At 51.6% G+C, this 25,617-nt stretch overlaps 1 protein-coding gene across 1 annotated transcript in view; it reads left to right on the top strand.

The window, feature by feature from the left end:
* PKD1L1 (polycystin 1 like 1, transient receptor potential channel interacting) overlaps positions 1–18,661 on the top strand; it is a 126,079-nt gene extending 107,418 nt beyond the window's left edge. The window contains exons 49-56 of the mRNA XM_047848980.1: positions 184–418; positions 1,145–1,249; positions 1,522–1,662; positions 3,159–3,293; positions 5,347–5,556; positions 8,776–8,937; positions 10,212–10,382; positions 18,185–18,661. Of these exons, the coding sequence (XP_047704936.1) occupies positions 184–418; positions 1,145–1,249; positions 1,522–1,662; positions 3,159–3,293; positions 5,347–5,556; positions 8,776–8,937; positions 10,212–10,370 (1,147 nt within the window). The 3' untranslated portion in view covers positions 10,371–10,382; positions 18,185–18,661. The remainder of the gene's footprint in view (positions 1–183; positions 419–1,144; positions 1,250–1,521; positions 1,663–3,158; positions 3,294–5,346; positions 5,557–8,775; positions 8,938–10,211; positions 10,383–18,184) is intronic.
* The last annotated feature ends 6,956 nt before the right edge of the window (positions 18,662–25,617 follow it).

Genomic DNA, 25,617 nt, shown 5'->3' with positions numbered 1-25,617 from the left:
GCCCGTGCCAGATGCAGGGCCTCCCTTCTCTGGAGTGGCCCTGCCTCAGGGTCCCGGGCAAGGAGAGGGGGGACACACAGAAGCCTGTCCGTCCAGCCCCAGGATCCTGGGTGGCCTCGGAGGCCAGGGGCGCAAGGTCTGGGGTGGCGGCCCTGGCTCGCCCCGACGTGCACCACTTTGCAGGGCGGCGGCCCACGCGGCCCTGAGCGGCCTCAGGGCCAGCAGGTGGATAGACCGCAGCACCAGAGCCGTGTCCGTGCACTTCACTCTCTATAACCCTCCGACTCGACTCTTGTCCAGCGTGTCCCTGCGCACTGAACTGCTCCCTGCAGGGGGCCTGGCCCTCTCCCCACTGGTGGAGTCGGTGGCCATCTTCCACAGCGACTCGTCCCGGTGGTACCGCCTCACGCTTCCTGAGGTGGGTCCGCCTGCACCCGTGCCTGCTTGTGGGTCCCGGGCTCCACTTGGGGCGGCCCACCCGCCAGGCTCCCCACCGCGTCCCTGCTCCCCACGTTCACGCAGACCCGCGGTGCCGCCCCCTGTGACACAGGGCCCAGCAGGGGACGGTCGGCACCCTTTCTCTGCTTTGAGATGCACGTTGGCATCAGTGCTCCGCAGAGGGGTGGAGGAGCGTCCCGAAAGAGGCTTCTTCAGCTCAAAAGTGTTACCTGGGAGGGTCCACGGGGGCTCAGCACGGCTGACCTGCCCTGGGACACATCTTGTTCGGACCTTACTACACGTCCTGTCCCTGCTGCTGCTCCGAATGAACAAACACAGGCAAGCAGGAACTTCAAGAAATTGTTCATCAGGAGCTTCCAAGGCTCTGCCTGGCCCAGGAGCCGATAATAACACACATCTCACAAATTGTGGAAAGTCGTTCTCTGGAGCTGTACGAGGACGGGCCGGGAGGACCCTGCCGGGTGGCTGCATGCTGTTTGCACCACAGGGTCTGCCTGCGCGTGGGGCCCACCACAAGCTCACCTGTGTCCCTAACTGATGCCCGGCAGGGGGCAGCGGGGCGGGGGGGGGGGGGGTCCTGCGGGAAGGGTACCAACAGCCCCAGGTGCCTGGCGGGGAGCCAGCTGGGAGCGCAGACCTGGGAACACAGTGTGTCGTATCTTTGTCTCGTGTGTCCCTCTGTCAGCTGGTCTTCCTGGTGCTCAACCTGATCGGCCTGTGTCTGCACCTCTCCGGCATGGCTGAGACGGGCGTCTGCAGCTACTGGCACAGCCCGGGGCGCTGGCTGGAGGTAGGTTCTCCTGTCATTGTCCTCGAGAAAAACGGTACCAGAAAACCAGTGTCCTTACCTGAAAAGGAAGATAATTTTAGCAAGAAACGGGTTATGCTCTAGCTAATTCCAAGCATCTTGCCGTGTCCCCCTCTGTCGTGTTGATGACAAATAGCATGGGGTCAGCATCCATTCACTGCTCCTGCTGTTACTTTGCACCCCTAGCCATGCGGGTGCCATTGGGGGGGCCTCCCTGGGAGCCCCCTGAGGCACCTTCCTCTTCAACCCTACAGCTCACCGTGGTTGGAGCCGGCCTCGCCTACCACGCAGCCTCCAGCCACCTGGTCACTCTCACTGGGGAGGTGGCTGACCACTTCCAAAAGGGACTTTTCCACGAGTTTCTAGACCTCAGTCTTGTGACTTCATGGAATCAGGTATGGAAGGGCGTCCAGGGCCTCACGTGCTCTGTGAGGCTGCCCAAAGGAGGAGGTCATCCACGTTCTAGAAGGTTCTAGAAAAGGGATTTGTTCCATACTGAATGAAAATCCTCTGAGCCTAGGACAAGGGTGAATGGGACAGGGAAGGGCCTGGAGTCCTTAGGGGACATGTTGCAGGGGTGCATGTGTGTGTGTGGAACGTGACTCTAGAACACGGACTGCTCCAGTGACTCTACATGAGAGACTGAGACACATCGTGTCTGTTTCCTCTCCTCCTAACGGCGCCCCGGAGGTGGGTGGAGTCAGCTCCTCCCATGGTGCAGGAGGGCCCTGGTCCTGCCACAGGGACTGACCCCCACCAGCCTGGGCTCCATCAGAGGAGCAGGGCCAAGTGCACATCCGGGTGGGTGAGCCCAGGCAGGAGTCCTCGGGGGTTGGGGGGGGGGGGTGGTGCCCAGCACAGCCTGTGGTGTAGACAGCTGTCGTGGATGTGGACGTAGGCAAGTAGAGCTCTCATGTTCGGCTTCCTTGTCCTGCGGCCTCACAGCCACCCCCCTGACCCTGCAGGTCTTCTGGGAGCTCCCTTTTCCACCCAATGGGTGGCAGCCAGGGCCCCAAGTGACCTCACACCCCCAGGGTGGGCCCTCCCGGAATGACCTAGAAGAATCGGCTCTTCTGTGCCCCAGATGCTGACCAGCCTCTAGGCTGGCACAGGGCCATGCACGGTGGGGCCCCGAGGTCAAGCTGCACACACAGATGCTGGCCCAGAGCAGGCAGTGCCCTCACCCCTCTTCCGCGTGTCCATTGAATGTCGCCCTGTCCTCATGGCGCTGACCAGCTGTGTTGTGCTGGCTTGGTTTATCGTGTGTCCGTCCTCAATGCTGGAGGCTCCGGGGAGGAGGGTGGCCGCTTCTCTGAGATGGACGGTGGGCTCCTGTCTGCCTTTCGCTGCGTGTCTGTACTCGCTTGCTGGTCTCCCGAGCTCCGCCTCCTGTAATGGTGGCTGCCATGCTGGCCTTTTCCTTGCTGAGTGCAGGGAGGCACTGACCCCCGCTGTCTCTGTGCCCGCCTCGTCACAGCCTCACAGTCTGGGCCCCGGGACTCTCCATTGGGGCTAAAGTCAGCCGGCCCAGCTTGCCAGCCTGGCTACACTCAACACACGGCTGCCCCCCCAACCGTCGGCCTTGGGAAGGGCCTTTGCCTCCTCCGTGGCTGCTGTTGTGCAGCTCAGTGAACTGAAGCCCCGACAAGCTGTCCTGGTGTTTCTAGAACCAGCAGGGTCCCAACTCAGGCCTGGTCTTTCCGAACGTGTGTTATGATTTGTCCTTGGCCCTAGTCCATTCTGCAGACTTTGCTTACTGTCCCTCCAACACCTGGGACCAGGACGTCATCACATGCAGCGACTGCCTGCTGGGTGTTCCCCTCGCGCACAGCCGGCAGGTACAGCCGGTAGTTGGGGTGACGCGCTGACCCGCTCTGTCCTTTTGTCTCAGAGGGTGTCGTGGCTGCAGGGGACCCTGTCCTTCGTCCTGACGCTGAAGTGCATCTGCCTCGTTGGTGTCCAGACGCCGGTGGCGTCCTGCTCCTTCCTGACACGCCGCTCTTTAACTGGCGTCTTCGCAGCAGGGGTGAGGCTTCTCCCAGAGCCAGGGTCAGGTTCCCTCCACGATAAGTGAGCACGGCCAGCGTCCTCTTCTGTTAGCACCTTCTCTGGGTGGGGTGACGGGGAGGGACGAGCTCTCAAGCTGAGACACCCCTAGAGCCCCGGGCTTCCAACATCACCCCGTGGTTTAACATCACGGGTGCCGGTCGCTACGTGGTGAGTTGTGGCCGTGAGCACAGGAGCCCCGACCGAGTCCACGCTTGCTCTGTTCCGTGCCTTCCGGCCGCATTATTACCATCACTACTGCCAAAGCAGCCGTTCTCCCCCGCGGAGCGTTTGCTAAATGCCGGGACGGCGGCTGGGCTGTCTGGTGGTTCCCTCCCTGAACTGTCACAGCCAGGCCGCCTGCAGCCCGGCTCTTCCTCACGGGGAGGCCTCCACTCCCCTTGCTCCCGAGGGAGGGTCCAGGCCGGGTGATCTGATCAGGTGATCTGACTGTCAGGGTGCCAGACTCTACTTGCACATGGGGAACCAAGCACAGATCCCCAAACCCTGCTGGCTTCGTGCTCGACAGGACAGGCCCAGCAAACCAAGGCAGGAACAGCTGACCCCGGAGTCGAGACCTGGCTTCAAGCCCAACTGCACCTCTTCAGAGCCTGCTGTCACAACCGTGGGCCCGTACCCAAGCTCCGCCCCCAGGAGCGCATGGCAGGCATGTGCCTGGCCATTTACCCTGGGCTTGGAGACTGCGCGTACGTGGAACTCTTCTGACTACTAAACTGGTCGTTGTTATACCACTTCGCAACTCAAAAAAATTCTTTTTTGCTCAGAAGAACACAGAATATCATGAGTACATTGTCCAAACTAAGTGGCAGAGCCCCAACCGTTCAGAAATTATGGGATGCGCAGGGACAGGTGTGCGGGGGAACCACACTTGCTCGGCCCACATGGCGGCCCACTGGCGGCTGTGATTCCACTCAGAGTAAACAGCAGCGAGGGGAGCGCCAGCGTCTTCGTAGGGAGGCCTCGGGTGCAGGGCCGGGGCTAGGAGCACGGGAAATGGGGCCAGCGGGTGGGGGGGGGCTGGGCTGGGGCCCATGTGGACCCGTGACGACGGGCTGGCGGTCCATCATGCAGGTAGGGTAGACCTGCACACATGTGCACACACATGCACACGCTCACGTGCACACACGTGCACACTGGACCAGTGGTACCACCCGAGATTCCTAGATCAAGTCTCCCATGTGGCACAACAACCAGACCACAAAACTTGACCTGAGTTAAATGTAACTCCCTTTGCTTCTTAAGTGGTTTATTTTACTGATTCCTTGCCAGGTGCTGGAGACATGAAGCATGGCTGCCAACAGCTAGGGTGGGGTGCAGGGAGGAAGAGAGGAGAGATGGTACCTGGGCACTTGAGATAGAGGAGGGGGTGGAGCTGGTGGGCACTGGGGGAGGGGGAGGGGAAGGGAGGGAAGAGGGGAAGGGAGGGAGGAGAGGGGAGGGAGAGGAGAGGGGAGGGGGGGAGGGAGGAGAAGGGCTAGGTAGGGAGGGAGGAGGAAGAGAGGAGAGATGTGAGGGAAGGAGGGAAGGGTAAAGGAGGGGGAATGAGGAGGAAGGGAGGGGGAGAGAAGGGGGAGGGGTTAGGGAAGGAGAAGGGAGGGGAGAAGAAGTGGGGAGGGGAAGGGGAAGGAGGAGAGGGGCAAGTGAGGGAGGGAGAGAAAGGGGAAGGGAGGGGAGACAAGGCGGGGAGAGGGGAGGGGAAGGGAAGAGGAGGGGGAGGGGAGGGGAGGGGAGAGGTGCAGGAGGAGCAGGGAGAGAGGAGGGGAAGGGGGGAGGGAGGAGGAGGGGAGGGGAGAGCGAAGGAGGAGGGGTGAGGGAGGAGGAGGGGAGGGGCAGGGCCCCAGAGAAGGTTCAGCAGACAGAACCGGGCACTAGGGATGACAAGATCGACTCCCAAGAAGCTGCTTCCCCAAGCGTGCTGTTGTTTGGAAGCCTTCAGAAGCCCCCAGGTGGGTCTTGGGCTCCGCTGAACCAGGGCCAAGTCAGGTGAGTGATGGCGGGTTTTCTCCCCGCAGCTGGCAGGCGTCCTGATGCTAGCAGCCCACTCCCACCTGCACGCAGCACCGCCTGGCACCTTCACGGATGTCTCCCGAGGCCTGCCGTTCCGTTTTCCAGGAAGACACCAAAGAGACACGTTCCCCGGTCTTTCCAAGTCTGACCCGTGGGCCCCGGCTTGGTGCTGCGGGGCTTTCTTTATAGTAACGAGCACCGTGTGGTTGGGAATGGTACGTGCACCTGCCCCAGACTTTGAAGTCAGGGTCTGCCGTAGGCGTGAAACTCTCCTTGTCCGTGTGCACATCTCCACGTGGCCATGGCTCCCTGAGGCCCGTCTGCCCTACAAGGGGCAGGGGCTGGACACTCCTGCACCCTGAACAGGCCCAGCAAGACCGAGCATTGCAGCGTGCTGCCTCCTCCAGGGAGACCCCCAGCCCTCCAAGCGCTGAGCTGCGCCCTCTTTCCTCCTCTCGTGGTGGCTGCTAACTCTTGCCTTGTTATTTCAAACTTCCCATCTTACAAAGGTTTCACTCCATTAGCCAGCCTTCACCGGACAGGTTCTCTAACCTCGGGCTGAGTTTGGAATGGGGATCCGTTTCCCACCTTCCTACTGATCTGCCACTTGCCAATCTAGTCATGTCACACACACACACACACACACGCACGCACGCACGCACACACCAACTTAAACCCCCACCTTGACAATACTCAGACCTGAGTCCTTTTTTTCTTTCAGTGTTTCTAGCTTCCTGGTCACAGCTCATCCATCCATCTAGTCTTCCCTCTGCCTGTCCACCCATTAACCCGTCCCGCCCTCCATCCATGCACGCATCCACCCATTCATCCACAGATCCCTCCCTCCTGCATTTCCTCCCTCCCTTTTCCCTCCATTCCTCCCTCCATCTATCCACCTATCCATTCATCCATCTACCTATTCATCCGTCTATCCGTTAACCCATCCGTCTATTCATATGTCCACCTGTCCATCCACCTATCCATCCATCCACTTATTCATCCACCCACACAACCCATCTACTCATCCAGCCATCCCCCCACCTCTCCATCCATCCACCTATCCACGTAGCCAGCCAGCCAACCATCCATCCACCCACCCACCCACCTATCCACCTATCTATCCACCCACCTATCCATCCGCCTATCCATGTAGCCAACCAGCCAGCCAGCCAGCCAGCCATCGAATCATCACCCACCTCTCCATCTATCCATCCATTCATCTACTCATTTGTTCATTCGTGCACTCATTCCACAATTACTTAAAGAATACCCATTCTGTTTAGGCAGTGGTGAAGAGGACATTGTCCACAGTCCATAGAGGATGACACGAGTATAAACAAAGAATGGTAGCAATTTTTAAATTTTGATACATTTCCTTTATTGGATGTGTGATTTGTAACTATTTTTCCCATTCTGTGGCTTGTTCTTTTAATTCTTTTAATGGTGTTGTTTTGCAGGAAATTTGTTAGTATTTGTAAAGGCCAATTTACCAGTTTCTTCTTTTATAGATTCCACTGGTGTCCTATCTAAAACCAAATGGCAACGCCACCGTCACACGTATTCTCTCCTATGTTTCTTTTAGAAGTTTTGTAGTTAATAGGTTTTAGATTTAGGTCCGTTCTGAATTAATATTAGTATAAGTTTCGAGGGGTGGATCAGAGTTACTGTTCTTTCACGTTTGGGACATCCAGTTGCGCCGGCACCATCTTTAAAAAGCTCGTTGAACTGCCTGTGTATCTTTGCCACCAATCACTTCACTGTTTCCGTGATTCTGGTTTTGGGTCGTCTTTCCTATTCCGCTGACCCCTTCTTTTGCCAATCCCACACTGTCTTGAGTACTAGAACTCTATGTAAGTCTTAACGTGGCACAGATGAGTCCTCCAGATTTGTTCTTTTTCAGTTCAGGCTGTTCTTGTTCTTTTGCCTTTCCATATAATTTATAGAATCTGCTCGTTGGTATCCACAAAACGGCATGCTGGGATTTTGAGATTTCTAAGGATGTATAAATCAGATTTGGAGAGAATTGACATCTTCACGATAGGAAGTTTTTCAAGCCAAGAATCCTGTCTGTCTGTCTGTTTATTTACATCTTTGACATCTTGTAGTTTTCAGCACATGGATCTCGCACAACTATGCAGTTCTAAAGCCTACCTAGAAGCTTCCTCAAAGAACAAGCAAAATAGAGTCCCATTTGTTTTCCCGAGGGGACCAGGAAGTCCTCACACAGCAGAAGGGATAGTGGAGTTGGGCTTTGTTGGATGAGAGGGACCAGCTCACGGAGACGCCTGGGAGCAGGGTCTGAAGGCTGGAGTTCAGAGTTAAGCAGCCGTGATTTGGGGAACGATGCTTGGAGCGAGGAGGGCTCTGAGTGTCATGCTAAGATGATAAGGTGCTTGGACTTTATCATGAAGAATAGGAAGGCAGTGGTGCCCAGGGGGTCTCTGCAGAGACAGGCTCGTGTGGCTGGTAGAGGAGGAAGCCTCGGACCCACACCTGCTCTCTGAACGGATGGTGTCCTCTCCTCGGGCACTGGGCCTCCCTGCAGGGCTCTGACACGTTGCCAGGGGTTCGAGGGATTTAGGACCGAGCAAGGAAAAAGATATGACCACGAGAGACAGCAACACACACAAGCGGTACCTGGCCACATCTTGACAGGTCGCACAGCACAAGACCGTCCAGAGGCTGTGTCTCGGGGCCACCTCAAGAAAGGGAGAAGGGCAGTGGATGCAGGGAGAGTGGGAGGTGGTCTTCTGTGTGTCCCTGTGACCCAGTGGCACGAGGGAAGTCTGAGTCAGAGCTCCGGAGGGCGGGGGCACTGTGGGGTCTCACCAGGGGCAGCACCCTGTCTTACCAGGGGCAACAACTGTCCGGTGACTTTCTGTAGGGTATGCAAAGCAGGCCCTACATGGCTCAAAAGTTTGCTTGTTTGGACTATTTTTAAAACAGTCAAATGTGCAAAACTTTGAGTTTGGTGCCCACGGGCTTTTTGAGCTAACAAGTCTCAGCCTGCAGTAAAGAAAGAAACAAACTGGGGCCGGTGTGCGGAGACCACAAGGGCGCCTCTTCCTGTCTCCCGGGCACAGACACAAGCCCACGGTGGGGCACACGCATGCCCGGCAGGGCTGCTGAGGACCCCAACCCGATTTTACGTGTGGAAAGTGCACGTCACGTTAACAGTGTTTGTCCTCAGCTGTTAGATACGGAAACATCCTTTATGGTAAGATTTGTCCTCAAGGCTGAATCCATCGTGTGTTCTGAGTGAGCTTAAGGCACGAGAGGTGTTTTCCTGTTTTGCTAAGCAATTGGTGTCTTACTAAAAGCTCACAGGACAGCATCCTGACATGCGATCTCCACTTCGTAGTCTGTCAGGTTAACAAAGTCATGGTGGGTTTGGTAACATGCAATTTGTCTATCTTTTTTGTCCTCCTCCCCAGCTGAGAGGTTCCCTCATGACTCTTGTTCGAAAAAGAAAATCTTTCCAAAGCAAATCCCTTGTGAGTCTAGAAGACATGACTGCGTGCATGTGGGGACAGTGCCTGGCCTTGCTGGGACTGGAGCGGCCACAGCAGGAAGAGGCTGAGACGGTCGAAAGTCAGGTGACTGTGGGGCCTGGGTTAGGGGGCACAGTGGCACATTCAGAGGAGGCTTCCTCGCAGAACTTGGCTTTTGGTCATTAACCATGGTGGCGATTCTGTGCCAACTATCTGCAAAGGCAGGACATTTTTGGTTGAAATTCTAAGGCCTTGAGGGGATTACCAAGCACGTTCTCTTCCACAAACTCATTATGTTTGGATGACCCTGTTGGGTTAGAAAGGTGGAGTTTGTGGGCGCCTGGGTGGCTCAGTCAGTTGAGCGTCCGACTTCGGCTCGGGTCATGATCTCACAGTTTGTGGGTTCCAGCCCTGCGTCGGGCTCTGTGCTGACAGCTCAGAGTCTGGAGCCTGTTTCCGATTCTGTGTCTCCCTCTCTCTCTGCCCCTCCCCTGTTCATACTCTGTCTCTCTCTCACTCTCTCAAAAATAAATAAAGATTTAAAACATAAATAAATAAATAAAAGAAAGATGGGAGTTTATGATTCCCGCTTCGACCAACAAACACACACCACCCTGTCCCTGTAGAGTCGTCATTTGATTTTGGTTTCTGCCACCAGACCCAAACCTCTACCAGAACGTGGGGACTCAGGCACAGTGTTTGAGCCTAGTCACCCTGACACGGAGGCAGGCACATCAGAGCCAGTGTTTGCACGCCGAGTGCCCAGCTGTTTCATGACTGACAGTCATCCCTCAGCATGGTTCGTGCAGTCGTGATAGCGTGCGTTTTTATAGGGCTTCGTTCTGTGTCACGTGTTTACCATTCCTTATTGCCTTTAAGTCCATGTAAGAGTCCTCACGTAGACATTCTGAACCCTAACACTTGCCTGTACGTGACACAGTGAATCAGGGACCGAGGCACGCCTGTACATGACACGGTGAATCAGGGACTGAGATGTGAGGATTTGGGCCCAGCACCCAGGTCTCTGACTCCAGGGTCCAGTGAGCTTTCTATGTTTTTTTTTTTTTTTTTAAAGTTTATCTCTTCTATTTGGAGAGAGAGAGAAAGATGGGGAGAAAGAGAATCCCAAGCAGGCTCCACGCTGTCAGCACAGAGACCAGTGCGGGGCTCAAACTCACAAACCGTGAGATCATGACCTGAGCCAAAACCAAGAGTGGGATGCTTAACCGACTGAGCCACCCGGGTGCCCCTCCAGTGAGCTTTCTAACAAAGCACAGTGCCATCTAAAGTCAATACCAGTAAACGCTTCAGAAAATGAGAGAAAAAGAAAAAAATCTGGTTCTCGAAGGCACTCACTAATGTGATTTTCTTTGCTTCAGCATTACTACCTGGATGAAGTCTCAGATCTGCTAGAGGAACTTCTGTTGAAGATTAATGGCTTGTCTGACAGCCTGCGACTTCCTCTTCCAGAGCAGCAATCCTGTGATGAGACAGAGGCCAGGGCAGAAGGTGGTCCCTTGGGGAGCATTTCTGCCTAACAAGCCACTGGGGTAAGCAAATGAGGAATTATTTTTATCTCTTTCCTTTATAGCAAAAATGTTTTGTTTTTTTTTTTTAAGTTCTAAGGGAGGTACAAACTGGTTGCTGTTCCAAATCATGAATTCCATTTGCATAAATATTCCCTAAGGGTGGGTAAGCTGGCGGGAAGGTGTGCTCTGGCCAAAACTGAAGAACCACTTAATAAGGAAAAGTGTAGCAAAGGACTTCCAGCATAAAATAATAGCAGAAATACCTCTGTACTCCCTCACCCCTGATTACAGCCGTAATCAGCAAAGATAGTGAGAAACAGAAATGGAAATTCCATGCCCGCAGACCCCAGGAAATATCTGTGATCCAGAACGTGACCAAGAATCCCCCAAAATGACGGCCAATACAGTGAAAATTAGACCAAAGGGAGAGAGGACCTGGCCACTCCCAAGAGCACACATTCTTCAACCTCAATAGCACACGTGGGGGTCAGCCAAAGGCCCCTGGTCTGGAAGAAAAGAGCTACAGAAATCCCCTGGAACCTCAGCCCTCATGGGCTGAACGACAGCCTCCTGTTTCAGAAGCCGTCTGTTGATGTGGCGGCCAGTGGAGGGGCTGTTGGCGGCCCATGGGCCCAGAGCCACCCAGATTCACACACACGGGTTGGACGCAGTGAAAAGGCAGGGGAGCATGAGGCATGTTCTCAGGGGGCTCCCTGAGGTCCAGAGAGAGGCCGTGCAGCCCAGACACATGGTCACACAGCCCAGTGGTGTGGGCGTGCTCCCTGGCCGCAGTGAGGTGGACCCCCTCACGCAGAAGGGTGTGCTCATGATAAACTCAGATCAACCATGGGACCGTGCGACAGGCTGCTGAGAGAGCAGCTGTTAAAGATGATGGTAATGAAGGAGACAGAGACCAGGCCAGGAGAGGATCATCACGGACCCGTCAGGCCGTAGGCAAGTGTACTCCACGCACAGGCCTGAATGCACCGAAAGGTTTTACTTCTCTGAAATAAGAGTGCAAAGCCACGATGGAAGGTTGCGTGCACGCTCTCTCTCTCTCTCTCTCTCTCTCTCTCTCTCTCTCTCTCAAAAATAAACAAAAATAAGATAGAAAAGTGAATTTCTGCATTAAAAAAAAAACACAAAGGAGAAATTGACAGAGTTGAGGAAAGAAAAGGAGCAGATGGCCGGAAACACAGGCCGAGCAAAAGAAAAATGAATTCACAAGACAGACTGAAGGATACAGGTGGCAAATTTGAGAACACTCAGCAAAATGAGATACTTTTATTTTTTATTCTTTTATTTTTTTAATGTTTTGTTATTTGTTTTTGAGAGAGAGCACGCACACAAGCGGGGGAGGGGCAGAGAGAGAGGGAGACACAGTATCCGAAGCAGGCTCCGGGCTCCGAGCTGTCAGCACAGAGCCCGATGTGGGGCTCGAACTCACAGACCTGAACCGAGGTCAGATGCTTAACCGACTGAGCCACCCCAGGCTCCCCTAAAAGAAAAAACCTGTTTAAATGTGCATGTCAGTGGAAAATTAGGCAAATGGTAGGAAAAGCATAATTTTTACAGAATAGGAAATAAGTTGTGTGGGGAACTTAGAAGAAAAACAATCTATTAAGAAAGGACAGATGCCACTTACTGTCTTCGTTACATAAAATAACGGGACGTTCAGTCCAGAGTTCAGAAGAAATACAACTTTATGCATTTGTATTCACTTATACCGTAAGGTTAACGTTATTATTTCTAGACTTTAGAGAGAAAACGAAGGACAACGTGTACTGCTAAATCAGTGTTCAGGGGAAAATAGGGCCGATGCTACTGAGCAGCAGCAAATGAAAGTATGTCTTCAAGTGAAATCGTCAGGGAAACGTGCACGCGCACAGGCGCACACGCATCCACGCACACACACGCACGTGCCTGCACAAACCAAGACACGCAAGAAGAAGAAATCTGTAAAGATGAAAATGCAATTTAATTAAATCAGCAGCAAAAAATGACCCAAGATGAATCTCCACTTAACAATTAAGTAGAGGGGCGCCTGGGTGGCTCAGTTGGTTAAGCGTCCGACGTCGGCTCAGGTCGTGATCTCACGGTCCGTGAGTTCGAGCCCCGCGTCGGGCTCTGTGCTGACAGCTCAGAGCCTGGAGCCCGTTTCAGATTCTGTGTCTCCCTCTCTCTCTGCCCCTCCCCTGTTCATGCTCTGTCTCTCTCTGTCTCAAAAATGAATAAACGTTAAAAAAAATTTTTTTTAAAAACAAGTAGATACCTTATTAGCTAACATACAGCGAAATGCAATGGAAGAAAGTACATTAAATGTACAAAATAAAACTGAGAAAATGAAAATTACTTTATGGAAATAAAGTGAATTCTGAAACACTTGGAGCCCGAGAATGGCCCTCGGTACTCCTGCACCAAACTCGAGTCACGCAGAAACCTTAAGCAGCGAGGGAAACAGTTCTTCCAAAGGCACCTTGGCCCAGATGGTAGAAATCTCACCAGACTTAAAAAACACTTAAGTTCAGGATGTTCTCTGAACTGTTCCAGATCGCAGAGACAGAGAAAGCTTCCAGATGTGCTTCTATAGAGCAAAGTAATGCACTGATACCAAAACTGGGCACAAGTGTCTAACTTACAAAGACAAAACAACCACATGCCAGTCTTACTGATGTTGATACCAAAAAATCTAAACCAATAAAACCCTGTAGCAGTGAACCCTACTGATGGAACCAAGGCTTCCAGGAGCCACAGGCACGTATTGCCCAAAACGTGGAACCCTGTCTCCTACAGAAGGAGGGCGGGAAGTTTGCGGGCTCTGTGTGCCACTGGCGGGGGGCGGGGAGGGGGGCCTCCAGGAGCGGTGGGGGAGGGGTAGGTGGGCCTCCAGGGGTGGGGGCTCTTCTTTGACTCCCCTTGAGGATATGTGGGTATCTGAGTAGCTGGGGCGAAGCCGGAGTCCACAGAGCCCCTCGTGGTTTGTCATGGGGGAGAAAGGGGCCAAGAGATTGAAATGTTGTGTGTGACCGCTGCTGGGTTTGCACTTCACACCCTGGAATGCCAGAGAATTGGATAGAACAATTCTATTAAAAAGTTGCTTTGAGGGGCGCCGGGGTGGCTCAGTTGGTTAAGCGGCCGACTTCGGCCCAGGTCATGATCTCGCGGTCCGTGAGTTCGAACCCCACATCAGGCTCTGTGCTGACAGCTCAGAGCCTGGAGCCTATTTCGGATTCTGTGTCTCCCTCTCTCTGACCCTCCCCCGTTCATGCTTTGTCTCTCTCTGTCTCAAAAATAAATAAACGTTAAAAAAAATAAATAAAATAAATTTTAAAAAAAGTTGCTTTGAGTTACATCTAACTTCTTTATCATTGAGGAAATCGAAAAGCAGATAAATCAAGTTTATTTCCAAAATACATGAAGCACATTAAAGTCTGACTTGAGATCAGTTTTGTAAGATGGATAAGTAAATATTCAACTCACGTCTACACTGAGTGGGCTTAGCATCCTGTGCGGTGTGAAAAAACGGTGGAGAGAGCACACTCCTGCCCCTCCCTCCTGCAGCTGGTGGTGTCCCAGTGGACAGGGCAGTGAGGCTGCGTTCCAGCATGATGCCCAGTGCATGCTGATCCTGATTCCCTGGAAGCAGGTATCTAGAAATCCTAAAACAGGGCTTTGGGAATTAGTGTTCTCTCAGAAGAAGATCGTTGTGTTTGGAGGTCATGATCTGGGTTAAGAACGCAATCTTGCCAGGCACCTGGCTGGCTCTGTCAGTAGAGCATGTGACTCTTGATCTCGGGGTATAAGTTCGAATCCCATGTGAGGCGATTACTTAAAGAAAACCGGAATGCAGTCTTGCCATTTGCCACATTTGGGGCAAGACACTGAGTGAAGTAAGTCAGAGAAAGACAAATCCTGTATGATCTCACTTACATGTGGAATCTGAAAACAAAACAAGAACAAAAACCCAACCTCATGGGCACAGAGAACAGATCAGTGGTTGCCAGAGCAGGGGGTGGGGGCAAAATGGGTGCAGGGGTCAAAAGGTACGAAGTTCCATTTTAAGAGGAAGGAGTCCTGAGGATGTGAAGGCAACCCCGGTTACAACACTGTGTTTATGTCTGGTTGCTACGGAGAGTAAACCTGAAAACTTCTCTCTGCAAGGAAGACACATTTTGCAATAACGTGTGGTGACAGATATTAACTAGACTTCGTGGCGACCATCTTGCAACACGTGCAAATATCTGATCCCCGTGCCGCACACCTGGAGCTGACATGTATATGCCAATCAGAGCGACATAAGAGATGTTTACAAAGAACGTGGCATCAACGACCAAACGGGAAACAGAAAACACTGGCGAACAGAATCCAGCATCGGATGAAAAGAAAATGCCGTGATCATATGGGAGTTTTAAACCAGGAGAAGAAAGGTCTAAATATCAGAAACCAGATTAGTGACTTCACGAAGAAATGGCAGACACTACCATTTGATTTTCTCCATGACTACAGTTGATGAAATTCAACATCCATTCCTAATTTTTATTTTTATTTTTAAGTTTACTTATTTGTTTTTGACTGAGAGATAGCATGCAAACAAACAGGTGTGGGAGGGGTGGAGAGGGAAGAGAGAGAATCCCCAGCAGGCTCTGTGCTGCGAGCACAGAGCCCGACGTAGGGCTCGATTTCACAAACCATGAGACCATGACCTGAGCTGAAACCAAGAGTTGGAGGCTTAACCGACTGAGCCATCTAGGCTTCCCCATTCCTAATTTTTAAAACACACTCCTAACTGATATAATCAAAGAAGTAAGACTGTATGTTGAGTCAAGAGCCGGTTCTTTGTGTGATGGTACAACATCCCAAACATTCCCACCGAGGCAAGGACAAGGGGAGGTTGTCAGTTCTGAAGTCTCCTAGGATCACTTTTAAGGGATTTATCTCCTCCCATCCCTGGAGGCACTTACCTTGTGTATATATTTAATAGCTCACAGCTGCACTTAGGACGTGGTCGCTAGTCTTCCGTGCACACAGCACAGCCTGTTGTGAGTCCTCATACGGGCACAGCCCGTGGTCACTCACACCAACTCCCCGAGGTTCAAGAACAATCGCACTCGAATGCCAACAGAGGCGCAGAGTGCCTGTGGCTCTCACGTTTCTGCGCTGTGACCAGCTGGCCTGGAGCAGGACGGAACCAGGAATGTGCTCGGCACTGGAACCGGCCGAGCAGGCCGGACGGCACGGGACAGACCCTCTTTTGTATGATGTGATCTGAGGAAACAACCCGCTTGAATTTCCTAACCTCGGACCAGCTGGTTTTCATCTCAGCCATTAATAATTAAGATTCGTATCTTTATAAACTGGAAGGATTGGATGCCTGGAACTACCAAAGCCACCTGCATATCACACTGTCCTTTGTCTTCTCGCGGTGACTCAGTGCCGTGAACTGCCGTGGGGCTGCCCGCCTCTGCCGCCGTCCTCCTCACCCGCTGGGCGACCGTACAGTGTCGCAGCGCTCCCTCTCGCCAGCCGTGTCCGTTGGGCCCGGAGGACAGCGGCACACCAGCGGGTGCTTCTTATGGAGCAGGACGCCTCTGCCCCAAATGCTTCCTGATGCACAGGCCTCATCACCCCACCCCCCTGGGACACGCTGCTTTGCAGGAGTGGCCGGGCCACCGAGACTTCGATGCAATTTAGAGATGCCAGAACGGTTTTTCCTATGTATTTTCCTCTTGACTCACTTTTCTGAATATGGCTGAGCAAGGCAGGAGCATCTAGAAGGTCAGGAACGTCCTGACCGCAGGTTATAGTCTGCCTGAGCGGTTTGGGTCCTTTTTATTTTTTTATTTTTTTTAATATATGAAATTTATTGTCAAATTGGTTTCCACTTCGTCCTTTGTAAAAGAAGGAAAGAAGTGTAATTCATTAGCACCCACCTGCCAGGAGGGGAATTGGGCAGTTGGTGTAGCTGTGGAAAATCTGAGCTCGCTTCCCACATCCGGGTACTGGTGACCGTGGATGTGGGTGTACGATGGGGGCTGGTGCCCGATCCCCCACGGCCTCTGCTTTCAGAGAGGTTTGTGTGTGCGCCGCGTGAGTCAGGGACGGTCGTCAGGACACAGGGAGCCATGGAAAGGGTGGACCTCCTTCCCACGTCTTCCCCGAACTTTGCCAGTCTGTGGGCCATCCTAAAAGGTATGTAGAAGGCTTGACTCTCTTTAACATGGGTGACCTACAAGTGTCACAGACACCTGTCCAGGAAATGGCCTGAGCTTCCCCCTCACATCCAGGACTTTCTGTGATGACAGTTGGGTTCTATAAACACTGCCCTCCTGACTCACGATCCCAGATATCCGAACATGCAAAACTCAAATCCTCGAGAAGAAAACACGTGATGAAGAGTTTAAGGAAATACCGCTCGGCCTGAACACACGGGACGTATGGGTAGTCACACACCTGCGGGGTGGGATTGGGCTTTAACCGCGGGCTGGGTGGGCGTTGAACGGCGACCTGTCCTCCTGACATCTTGTGTCCTGTCCTGTGAAGGAGGCTCTCCAGGGGCCTCTCAGAGAAGGACCTGCTGCGCCCACACGTGCCGTGTTGTGCCCGGGCTTGCTACACAGTCACTCAGCCGGGTTTTCATTCGCCTGGCAGGCAGTGCTGTGCGGGGCGCAGTTCAGGGCCTGGGGACGGGGGTCCACCGAGCAGGCAGTCTTCCTGGAACCTGGAAAATACAAATCTCAGAATTCGGGGCAAAGTTCTGAGCGACTTTTGTCCTACCTGGATCTGGCACACGACATGTCTCTTCACCGGAAGCCGCGAGCAGCCATCGATGACGCAGACACTGGATTACAGTGAGGCGTCGGGGCGCCGGGCTGGCTTGCACGGTGGAGCACACAGCTGCTGATCTTGGGGTCCTGAGTTCTGGCCCCGCCCTGGGTGCAGAGGTGACTTTAAAAAATAATAAAATCTTTAAAATAAAGCAATAAAATGAGGTTTCCCAGGAAGAACGTACTTCCCCGTAATTCCCAAGATTCACTCGATACATGAGGATGAGATTGCTCCTGGATTTGGCTGATGGGACCCATCATCCCTGCTGGTCTGCCCGTGAGCGGTGTCTCACCTCAGGGCTTCCTATAGGGCCTGGTGCTTGGCAAATACAGAGTAATCAGTTATTGGCAAAAGGAAGCTACTAGAAACAGGGAAAATAAATAGGGCAGAATGTTAACACGTGATTCTGAGTAAAGGTGTAGGGGTGCTCAAGTGAACTGTTCTTGTTCCTCTTTGTGACATCCGAGATGATTCCCAAATGAACAGCTTTGGGGCACCTGGCCAGCTCAGTTGGTGGAGCGTGGGACTCTGGATTTCGGGGTCCTGTGTTCAAGCCCCATGCTGGGCAGAGAGAGTACTTAAAAAAAATAAAAAATAAACAAAAAGGCTCTGTTGAATCACTCAATGGCAAGATGACCAAACGCTGGAGTCCCAGTTACGGGTGCGATTAGCTTTGTTTTTTCTAAACTCTTCTCCACGCCTGTCTTGGAATTTTTCCCTTCCATTGGCATCACAAGAAAAGCTAATTAAGTTTAGGAGAACTATTCAGAAGTGATTTACAAATGTGTAATATATTAGAAGTGGAAAGAACCAGACAGAAATATTCAGACAGACAGACTTCAGAGATAAATTTCTTCTGCTTTCGGGATTATATGAAGTCTGCCCACGATAACTTCACAGGACAGACCGTTGTTGTTGGGGTTGATTCATTCCTTCCTGGCAGACAGAGCTCCAGCAAAGCTGAAATATTATTGTTAATCCTTTTTTTTTTTATTTAGATGTGTGCTAGAGCAGCACCGGAGACACTTGGATATAAACCAGGACTTCTGTGTTGCTATGAAAACATCATTTATTTACTTGAACCAAACGATCTCATAGTGGGAGCCAAGAAGGTTGAATTCCTCAAGACTAAACTTCACCATCAGCCGCCTTCCTTCTCGAGAAGTTTCTGTGTTAGCTTGGAGTCTTTCAAACTACAGTTATTTCCCAAAATAATAAGTAAAATACTGCACCTGTTTGCCAGGGTGGCTGCAGCAAAGTCCCAGAAACACAAGTGTATCATGTAATAGCGTGGGAGTCCTGGAATCTGAGATGGGGGTGTCACTGGGTCCAAATTCCCTGTTTTATAAGGACACAGTCACCTTGGGTCAGGCCCCACCCTCGTGACCTCGTCTTTTTCTTTTTAGGTTTATTTATTTACTTTTGAGAGAGAGGGAGGGAGGGAGAATGCCAAGCAGGCCCCATGCTGTCAGCACAGAGCCCAGTGCCAAGCTCGAACCCACAAACTGCGAGATCATGACCTGAGCTGAGATCAAGAGTCAGACGCTTACCCAACTGAGGCACCCAGGCTTCCCCCGTCATGACGTCATCTAATGCGATCATCTTCAGAGGGAGGTCACATTTGCGGGCACTGGAATTGGCACCCCACCTTTTGGTGGGGGATCCATCACGAAGACCTTTAAGCAACTGTAGATATTCAAAGACAAGGGTTATATCATTTTAATTCCAACTTTTTGCGAAATTTAATCCTGCTGATGTGATGAAAGAAAAACCAAATCCTCAAAAACTTCACAAACTTCCTCTTTTTTCCTCAGCATAGATTCTCCTGTGGGGAGACCTCACAGGACAGGTGTTTACATATTGGGACATGTTGATGATCATAAAAACCATAGAATAAATGAATCATCTGAGTTCTTTGGCTCTGAAGAAAATCAGGCAATAAGCAAAAATGAATTCTTTAAAATAGGAGCACGAGTGGGCCTCTCCTTAACACCACTTGGGTGTACTGGGGCGCCTGGGTGGCTCAGTCGGTTGAGCGTCCAACTTCAGCTCAGGTCATGATCTTGCGGTCCATGAGTTCGAGCCCCACGTCGGGCTCTGTGCTGACAGCTCAGAGCCCAGAGCTGCTTTGAATTCTGTATCTCCCTCTCTCTCTGCCCCTCCCCTGCTCATGCTCAGTCTCTCTCTCTCTCTCTCAAAAATAAATAAACATTGAAAAAAAAACACCACCACAGACACATGGGTGTCTGTGCTCCTCACCATGAGTAAGGACTCAGCCTGTTCCCCATCAGCTTGGAAATGAGGGTCCACCGTGGTAGATTCTAGTGTGGAAGTTCACAGGGGTTCTTACCACTCATGACGTGTCCTGAGGAGCTCTTCCCGCATTGTGACATCCAGGGACAAAGCAGGTAGTTTGCAGTGGGACCAACGGGAGAGGAAGAGCAGGGTCTAGAGCCTCCCTGGCTGGCATCCCCTGGGTCTTTCTCGGATGGAAGAGGAAGCGTCTTAATTACAGCAAGCGCCGTGAGCGTGCCTGACCCAAGAACGTCACCACTCGCTGCCCCCGTGTGGAAATTTATTGGACATTCAGAATTAAGGTGAATGTAGAGGGCGCCTGGGTGGCTTGGTCCATTGAGTGTCTAACTCTTGATTTGGGCTGAGGTCATGATCCCAGGGTTGTGGGTTCAAGTCCCATGTCAGGCTCCATGCTGAGCACAGAGCCTGCTTGGGATTCTCTCTCTCCCTCTGCCCCTCTCCCATTTGCACTCTCTCCCTCTCTCTCAAAATAAATAAATAAACTTAAAAAAATAAAGTAAATGTGGAAGGAAGCTGTGGAAATCTCTGGGATTGGGAGCCCTGTTGTAGGGCTGACCACCGTCACCCTGATGGCTCCCGCTACTGTGGATTGTCTGTGTAACAGAACTGGCTAAAAAGCACTAAAACACAGGCTTTGGCCTCAGAAAGGTAGAGGCCTTAGGAAAGCTTTCTCTGCAGTAAGCCGAGCTGAATCATTTTCCAGAGACCTGTGCTGGCCAGGGACTCCTTCCTAACTTACTACATTTCCTTGTGACTGTCTTCCTGGCCCTGTTGTCAGGCCGGGAGCAAGGAAAAGTGATCATCAAATTTCAGGAATGTGAGCTGACCTTGGAGCGACCTCAGCATGCCCAGTGCCCTGCAGACGGTGAGCACTTTTCCTTCCCGAAAGCTGCGGATGATGAAATTCATAATCCTCGCAGGTGGCTGATTTCTTGGATGCTGGGTCAGCGGACAGTGATGGCCATGACAGTAGGGGGTAGTCAGAATGGTGTGGGGGGCAGAGGGACAGACACACAGACCATGGAAATAGAGCAGAGAACCCAGAAATAGAGCCACGCAAACAGACCCAACCAACTTTTGACAGAAGTGCAAAATAATTCAGTGGGGGGAGAACAGCCTTTTCAGCAGTGGTGCTGGTATGATTGGACATCCAGAAGCAAGAAAAAAAGAGAGAGAAATAGTGCTTGAAGTCACTCACACCTTAGACAAAAATTAACTTGAAATGGGTCTTAAATGGAAAATACGAAACTGTAACATTTTTGAAAAGAGAAAAAGCAAAGAAGCAAATCAGCCTGATCTGTAAGAGCAAAATGAAAAGCTTTGTTCCATGAGCAACCCTGTGAAGAGGATGAATGCCTGCAAACTGCACGTTCAACAAAGGACTAGTATTTGAATATATAAAGAATTCTCAGAACACAACAGTAAATTACAAATAACCCCATTAGAAAATGGACCAAACCAGGAACAGACATCGCACGGAAGGGAATGTTCAGGAACTCAGGAGAAGATGTGAGTGTCAGTGGCCACCAGCAGGATGCAGAGCGAGACCACAGTGAGGTGTCACTCCGCACCCATAAGAAAGGCTCAGATCCAAGTAGTGACACTTAATGGGGCCGTGGATGCAGAGACCTGGCCTCTCATCCATCACTGGTGGGCATGTAAGTGGCACAGCCCCTCTGTGAAACAAGCAATGTCTTATAAAATGATACACGAAAACTTACAATCTGGAAATGGTACCAAAATGATACAGAAAAATGGAGACTGGCATTCACCCAAAACCCTGTGCATGCACGTTCCCAGCAGCTTTGTTTTAAATAGCCCTATGGGAAACCTCCCGGTATCTATTCACTGACTGACTAGCTAAACTGCAGGGACATTGCCTGCTGTGGAATACTATGCAGCAATGAAGAGGACCGTTATCCATGCATGCAGCAACCTGAGTGAGTCTCCAGAGAATTATACCCAGTGCAAGAGCCATGCTCAAAGGTTACATATTCTGTGCTTCTGTTCAAACATGCTTTAAATGGCAACATCATAGGGATGGACCACAGCAGATCCGGACGAGCAGGGGGCACACAGTGCAGCAGGAATAGGGCAGCAGGAGGGACCCAGGGGGTGAAACGTTCAGTATCTTGACTGTACAGATGTAACATCCAGGTTGAGATCGTCCTGTGGTTGTGCAAGATGCTGTCATTGAAGAAAACCGGGTAGAACGTATGTGGGGTCTCTACACGTTTTTACAATTGCACATGTATCTACAATTCTCTCAAAAGTAAAAAAAAAAAAATTAATTTAAAAATAAGGTTATCAAAACACGCAAAACTAACATAAATGCAAATGATGCTTTAAAACTAATAGAAAATGTCGTGCTTTTTCTAGCAGACAAGAGAGTGACCCCCATCAGAAATGCGCATTACATCCCAAGCTGCTTCCAGCACCTCCTTCCTCTGGCCCGGCCCATGGTTTATCCTGTGCCTCAGTTATCTTTTCAGGGGAAAAAGTTCCAGAGCACGAAGGTGTCTGACACCCTCCAGGGGGTGGCCATCCTGAGTGCTCTGATTTCTGCCTGATGAGATCCAGCCCCCATGATGCTATCCCACCCCCATGACGCTGTCCCACCCCCATGGCATCCCACCCCATCTGTTTCCGCCGCTTTCTGTTGTACCACGACGCAAATGGTAGGGGGGACGCTGCGCCATGGTGGAGTCTGTAGAGTCAGTCATTCTTGGAAGCTCAAAAATTCAGGATTATTTGCGATCAGAGTAATATGTTTGTGTCAGTAACCAGATACCTCCAGGGAGAACACCGGCAGGAAATGTGGGTGGAAGAGAGATCAGAGAATCGGCTGGACCCGAAAGGGATTCAGAAGGTCTGCCTGAAGCCGGAACCCCCCTCGCTGATGTCACAGCCCAGCCAGCTGACAGCCTGCTCCCGAGAAAGCAACACATATCCGCAGATTTTAGCCACAAAAGGCTCCCGGCATCTGAACAGCATCATACCCCAGACCAAAACAGACAAAGGAAAGCGAGTCTGCCCAGGACCACGGAATTCGCTGTCCACGGGCATTGCTACGTAACTTCGACTCTGCCCACTTGACCAGATGTGCAGCCGGCTGCTTCATGGCAGGACATCTGTCAGCGGTGTCCAATATCTCCTACTTCTGGACCCACATTTGCTGCCCTCACCTAAGATATAAATGGAAATCTTTGCGGTGCTGGGCAGGGCCGACGGTGAACTTGAGGCCTGCTTTAGACCAGATAAGTTATTTAACTGAGTTAAGGCTGTGAGATTCTCTGCGGGACAAGTGTCCTGATTTAATTACTGCTAGAAGAGCTTGTTAGCTTATCTCGTGTTTAAAAAGATGTGCTCACCACTTTGTTGTATGGGCAAAACTCCTCCCCTGGTCAGTGATGGTCTTGCCTCCCAGGTAGGGCAGGTCCAAGAGGGGAGGCCCCGCCCAGGTCAGTAGGACTCCTCCTACTTGGGGAAGACAGGGAGGAGAGGCCAGCGCACACGGACCGAGGAGCCTGTGCAGATGCAATGAAAGGGGAGCGTCAAGTCACCGATGTGTGCACCGGCCTACGGCCTACGGCAGCACCTCCGTGCCCGTGTCACTGCTCGGGATTCAGATGCACTGGAAATCTATGAATCTGAGGTCAGAGACCTCAGCACATCAGAGACAGAAGGGCTTTATTATTTGTAAGAGAAAGATTTTCTTCATTAAACCAAACTGTAAACCACAGTATTTTTTGATGACTCCTCCACCCCCCCCAACCCCGTGAAGTTGTCCCACCCCCACATGACATTGCCCTACCCCCATGACGTTGTCCCACCCCCTACATTGCCCCACCCCCACATGACACTGTCCCACCCCCATGACATTGCCCCACCACCATGATGCTATCCCACCCCCCATGACGCTGTCCCACCCCCATGGCATCCCACCCCCACATGACATTGTCCCACCCCATGACTTTGTCCCACCCCCACACTACATTGTCCTAAGCCCCAGGACACTGCCCCGCCCACACATTGTCCCATCCCCATGACATTGCCCCACCCTCATATATTGTCCCACCCCCACACATTGTCCCACCCACACATTACCCCACCCACACATGACATTGTCCCACATGACTGCCCCACCCCCATCCCCATCTGACTTTTCTTTGAGTCACTTCACCTGCCTGGTGACTCCTGGTCATGAAGAGGCACCAGGAGACACTAGGGGGCGCTGCAGGTGTTTCTGTCCTGCACCTGCGATTTACACTCCAAAGGCGCGTGGCACACTCCAGTAGAGTTTCGTGGACATAACGGTCCTGAGCCAGTGCGACGGGGGCCTCCCTGACCCTAGCCCAGAGTCACGTCTGCGTCGGGGGAGGGCTGTGAGCCAGAACCAGCAGAACGTCTGTGCGGCCTGGGCACATGCTGCGCGGCCGAGGGCAGAGCAGTGACCTCTGTGCCCGGCGGGACATCGGCAGAGCCAACAAGTGCTTATGTGTCCAATTGTATTCTTAGGGAAAAAACACCAACTAAAAATGCATTTTGTAGGTGAAGCTTTGATAATTAGCTGTGTGGTGCTCCTAGAAGACTGTTCCGGAAGATTGCCATCCAGGACGGCGGCCTGGCTTGGGGGTTCTCTTTCTTTACGTGTCCGTCAGTCTGATGCGCTAACTAGTAGGTCATTGTTGAAGCTCACGTTTCTTTGATTATTTGTGAAATCAAACACATTTTTTTATGTGTGCAGTCCATTTTGTTGTTGTTCGTGTACTTGGTCCACCTTTCTTTTTTATAACTTTTTTAATGTTTATTTATTTTGAGAGAAAGTGCATTTGCACAATAGCAGGGGAGAGGCAGAGAGAGAGAGAGAGAGAGAGAGAGAGAGAGAGAGAAGATCCCAAGCAGGCTCCACACTGTCAGCGCAGAACCCGATTCCGATTCAGGGCTTGATCTCACAAACTGTGAGATCATGACCTGAGCTGAAACTAAGAGTTGGACACTTAACCAACTGAGTCCCTCAGGTGCCCCACTTGGCCCATTTTTCAATTGGAAAAAATATTTACTTTTTTGTCTGATTATAAGAGATCTTTAGTAGTATGTTCATTTGCTAGGGCAGTCATAACAAAGTGCCACAGATTCCATGTGGCCTATGTGGAAACTGATTTCCTTGCGGTGCTGGAGGCTGGAAGTCCAAGGTCAGGGTGTCAGGACAGGTTGTCTTGCGGCCTCTCTCCTGGGCAAATAGACATCATCCTCTCCCTCTGTGTCGTGACCTTCTCTTATAAGGATGCCAGTCAGATGGGATTAGGGCCTTAATCACATCTTTAAAGGTTCTATCTCCAAATTTGGTTACATTCTGAGGTCCTAACGGGGAGGGGGACGTCAACATATGAAGTTTGAGGGGACACAATTCAACCCCTAACAGTAAGAATAGCAAATATTGTCTAGTTCGTTTTTTTCCTTTGAAATTCTAGTTGATAGTGAATAGTAACAAACCATATTTATACATATGCATTGCTTGCCACATGCCAGCCACTGTTCTGAGTTGTTTTAAATAAATACTAACTAGTTGGGGTGCCTGGGTGACTAAGTCAGTTAAGCATATGACTTCGGCTCAGGTCATGATCTTGCGGTTTGTGGATTCGAGCCCCGTGTCGGGCTCTGTGCCGAACGCTTGCTCAGAGCCTGGAGCCTGCTTTGGATTCTGTGTCTCCCTCTCTCTCTGCCCCTTCCCCCACCACTTGTGCTCTCTCTCTTGCTCTCTCAAAAATAAACATGAAAATAAATAAAAATTAACTAGTTGAATCTTCATACAACCCTGAGGAGTAGGTTTTGTTTGTACTTCCCTTTGTGTCAAGGCTTAGGTCACACAGCTGTAAGGGCGTGGAGCGGTACACGAGCCCCGGGCACTGGGCTTCTGGAGTCGGCATTTAACCACTGTGCCATCCTGCCTCTCGGGCTGAGCCTTAGAGTTCACGGAAATCCTACCCTGGATGTACCTGCCCACCTGCTTTTCCATCCTGACGGCTCATCATACTGATTTATTTCCCCCACTGCTGCGTATCTGAGGTTGATTTGGAATTTGTTTCAGTGTAAGATCTCTTCTCATTTTCTC

Source organism: Prionailurus viverrinus, chromosome A2, assembly GCF_022837055.1.
Source record: "Prionailurus viverrinus isolate Anna chromosome A2, UM_Priviv_1.0, whole genome shotgun sequence".
NCBI classification, from domain to species: domain Eukaryota; kingdom Metazoa; phylum Chordata; class Mammalia; order Carnivora; family Felidae; genus Prionailurus; species Prionailurus viverrinus.
Note: the sequence above shows the minus strand (reverse complement) of the source record. Positions and strands in the feature narration are given on the sequence as shown.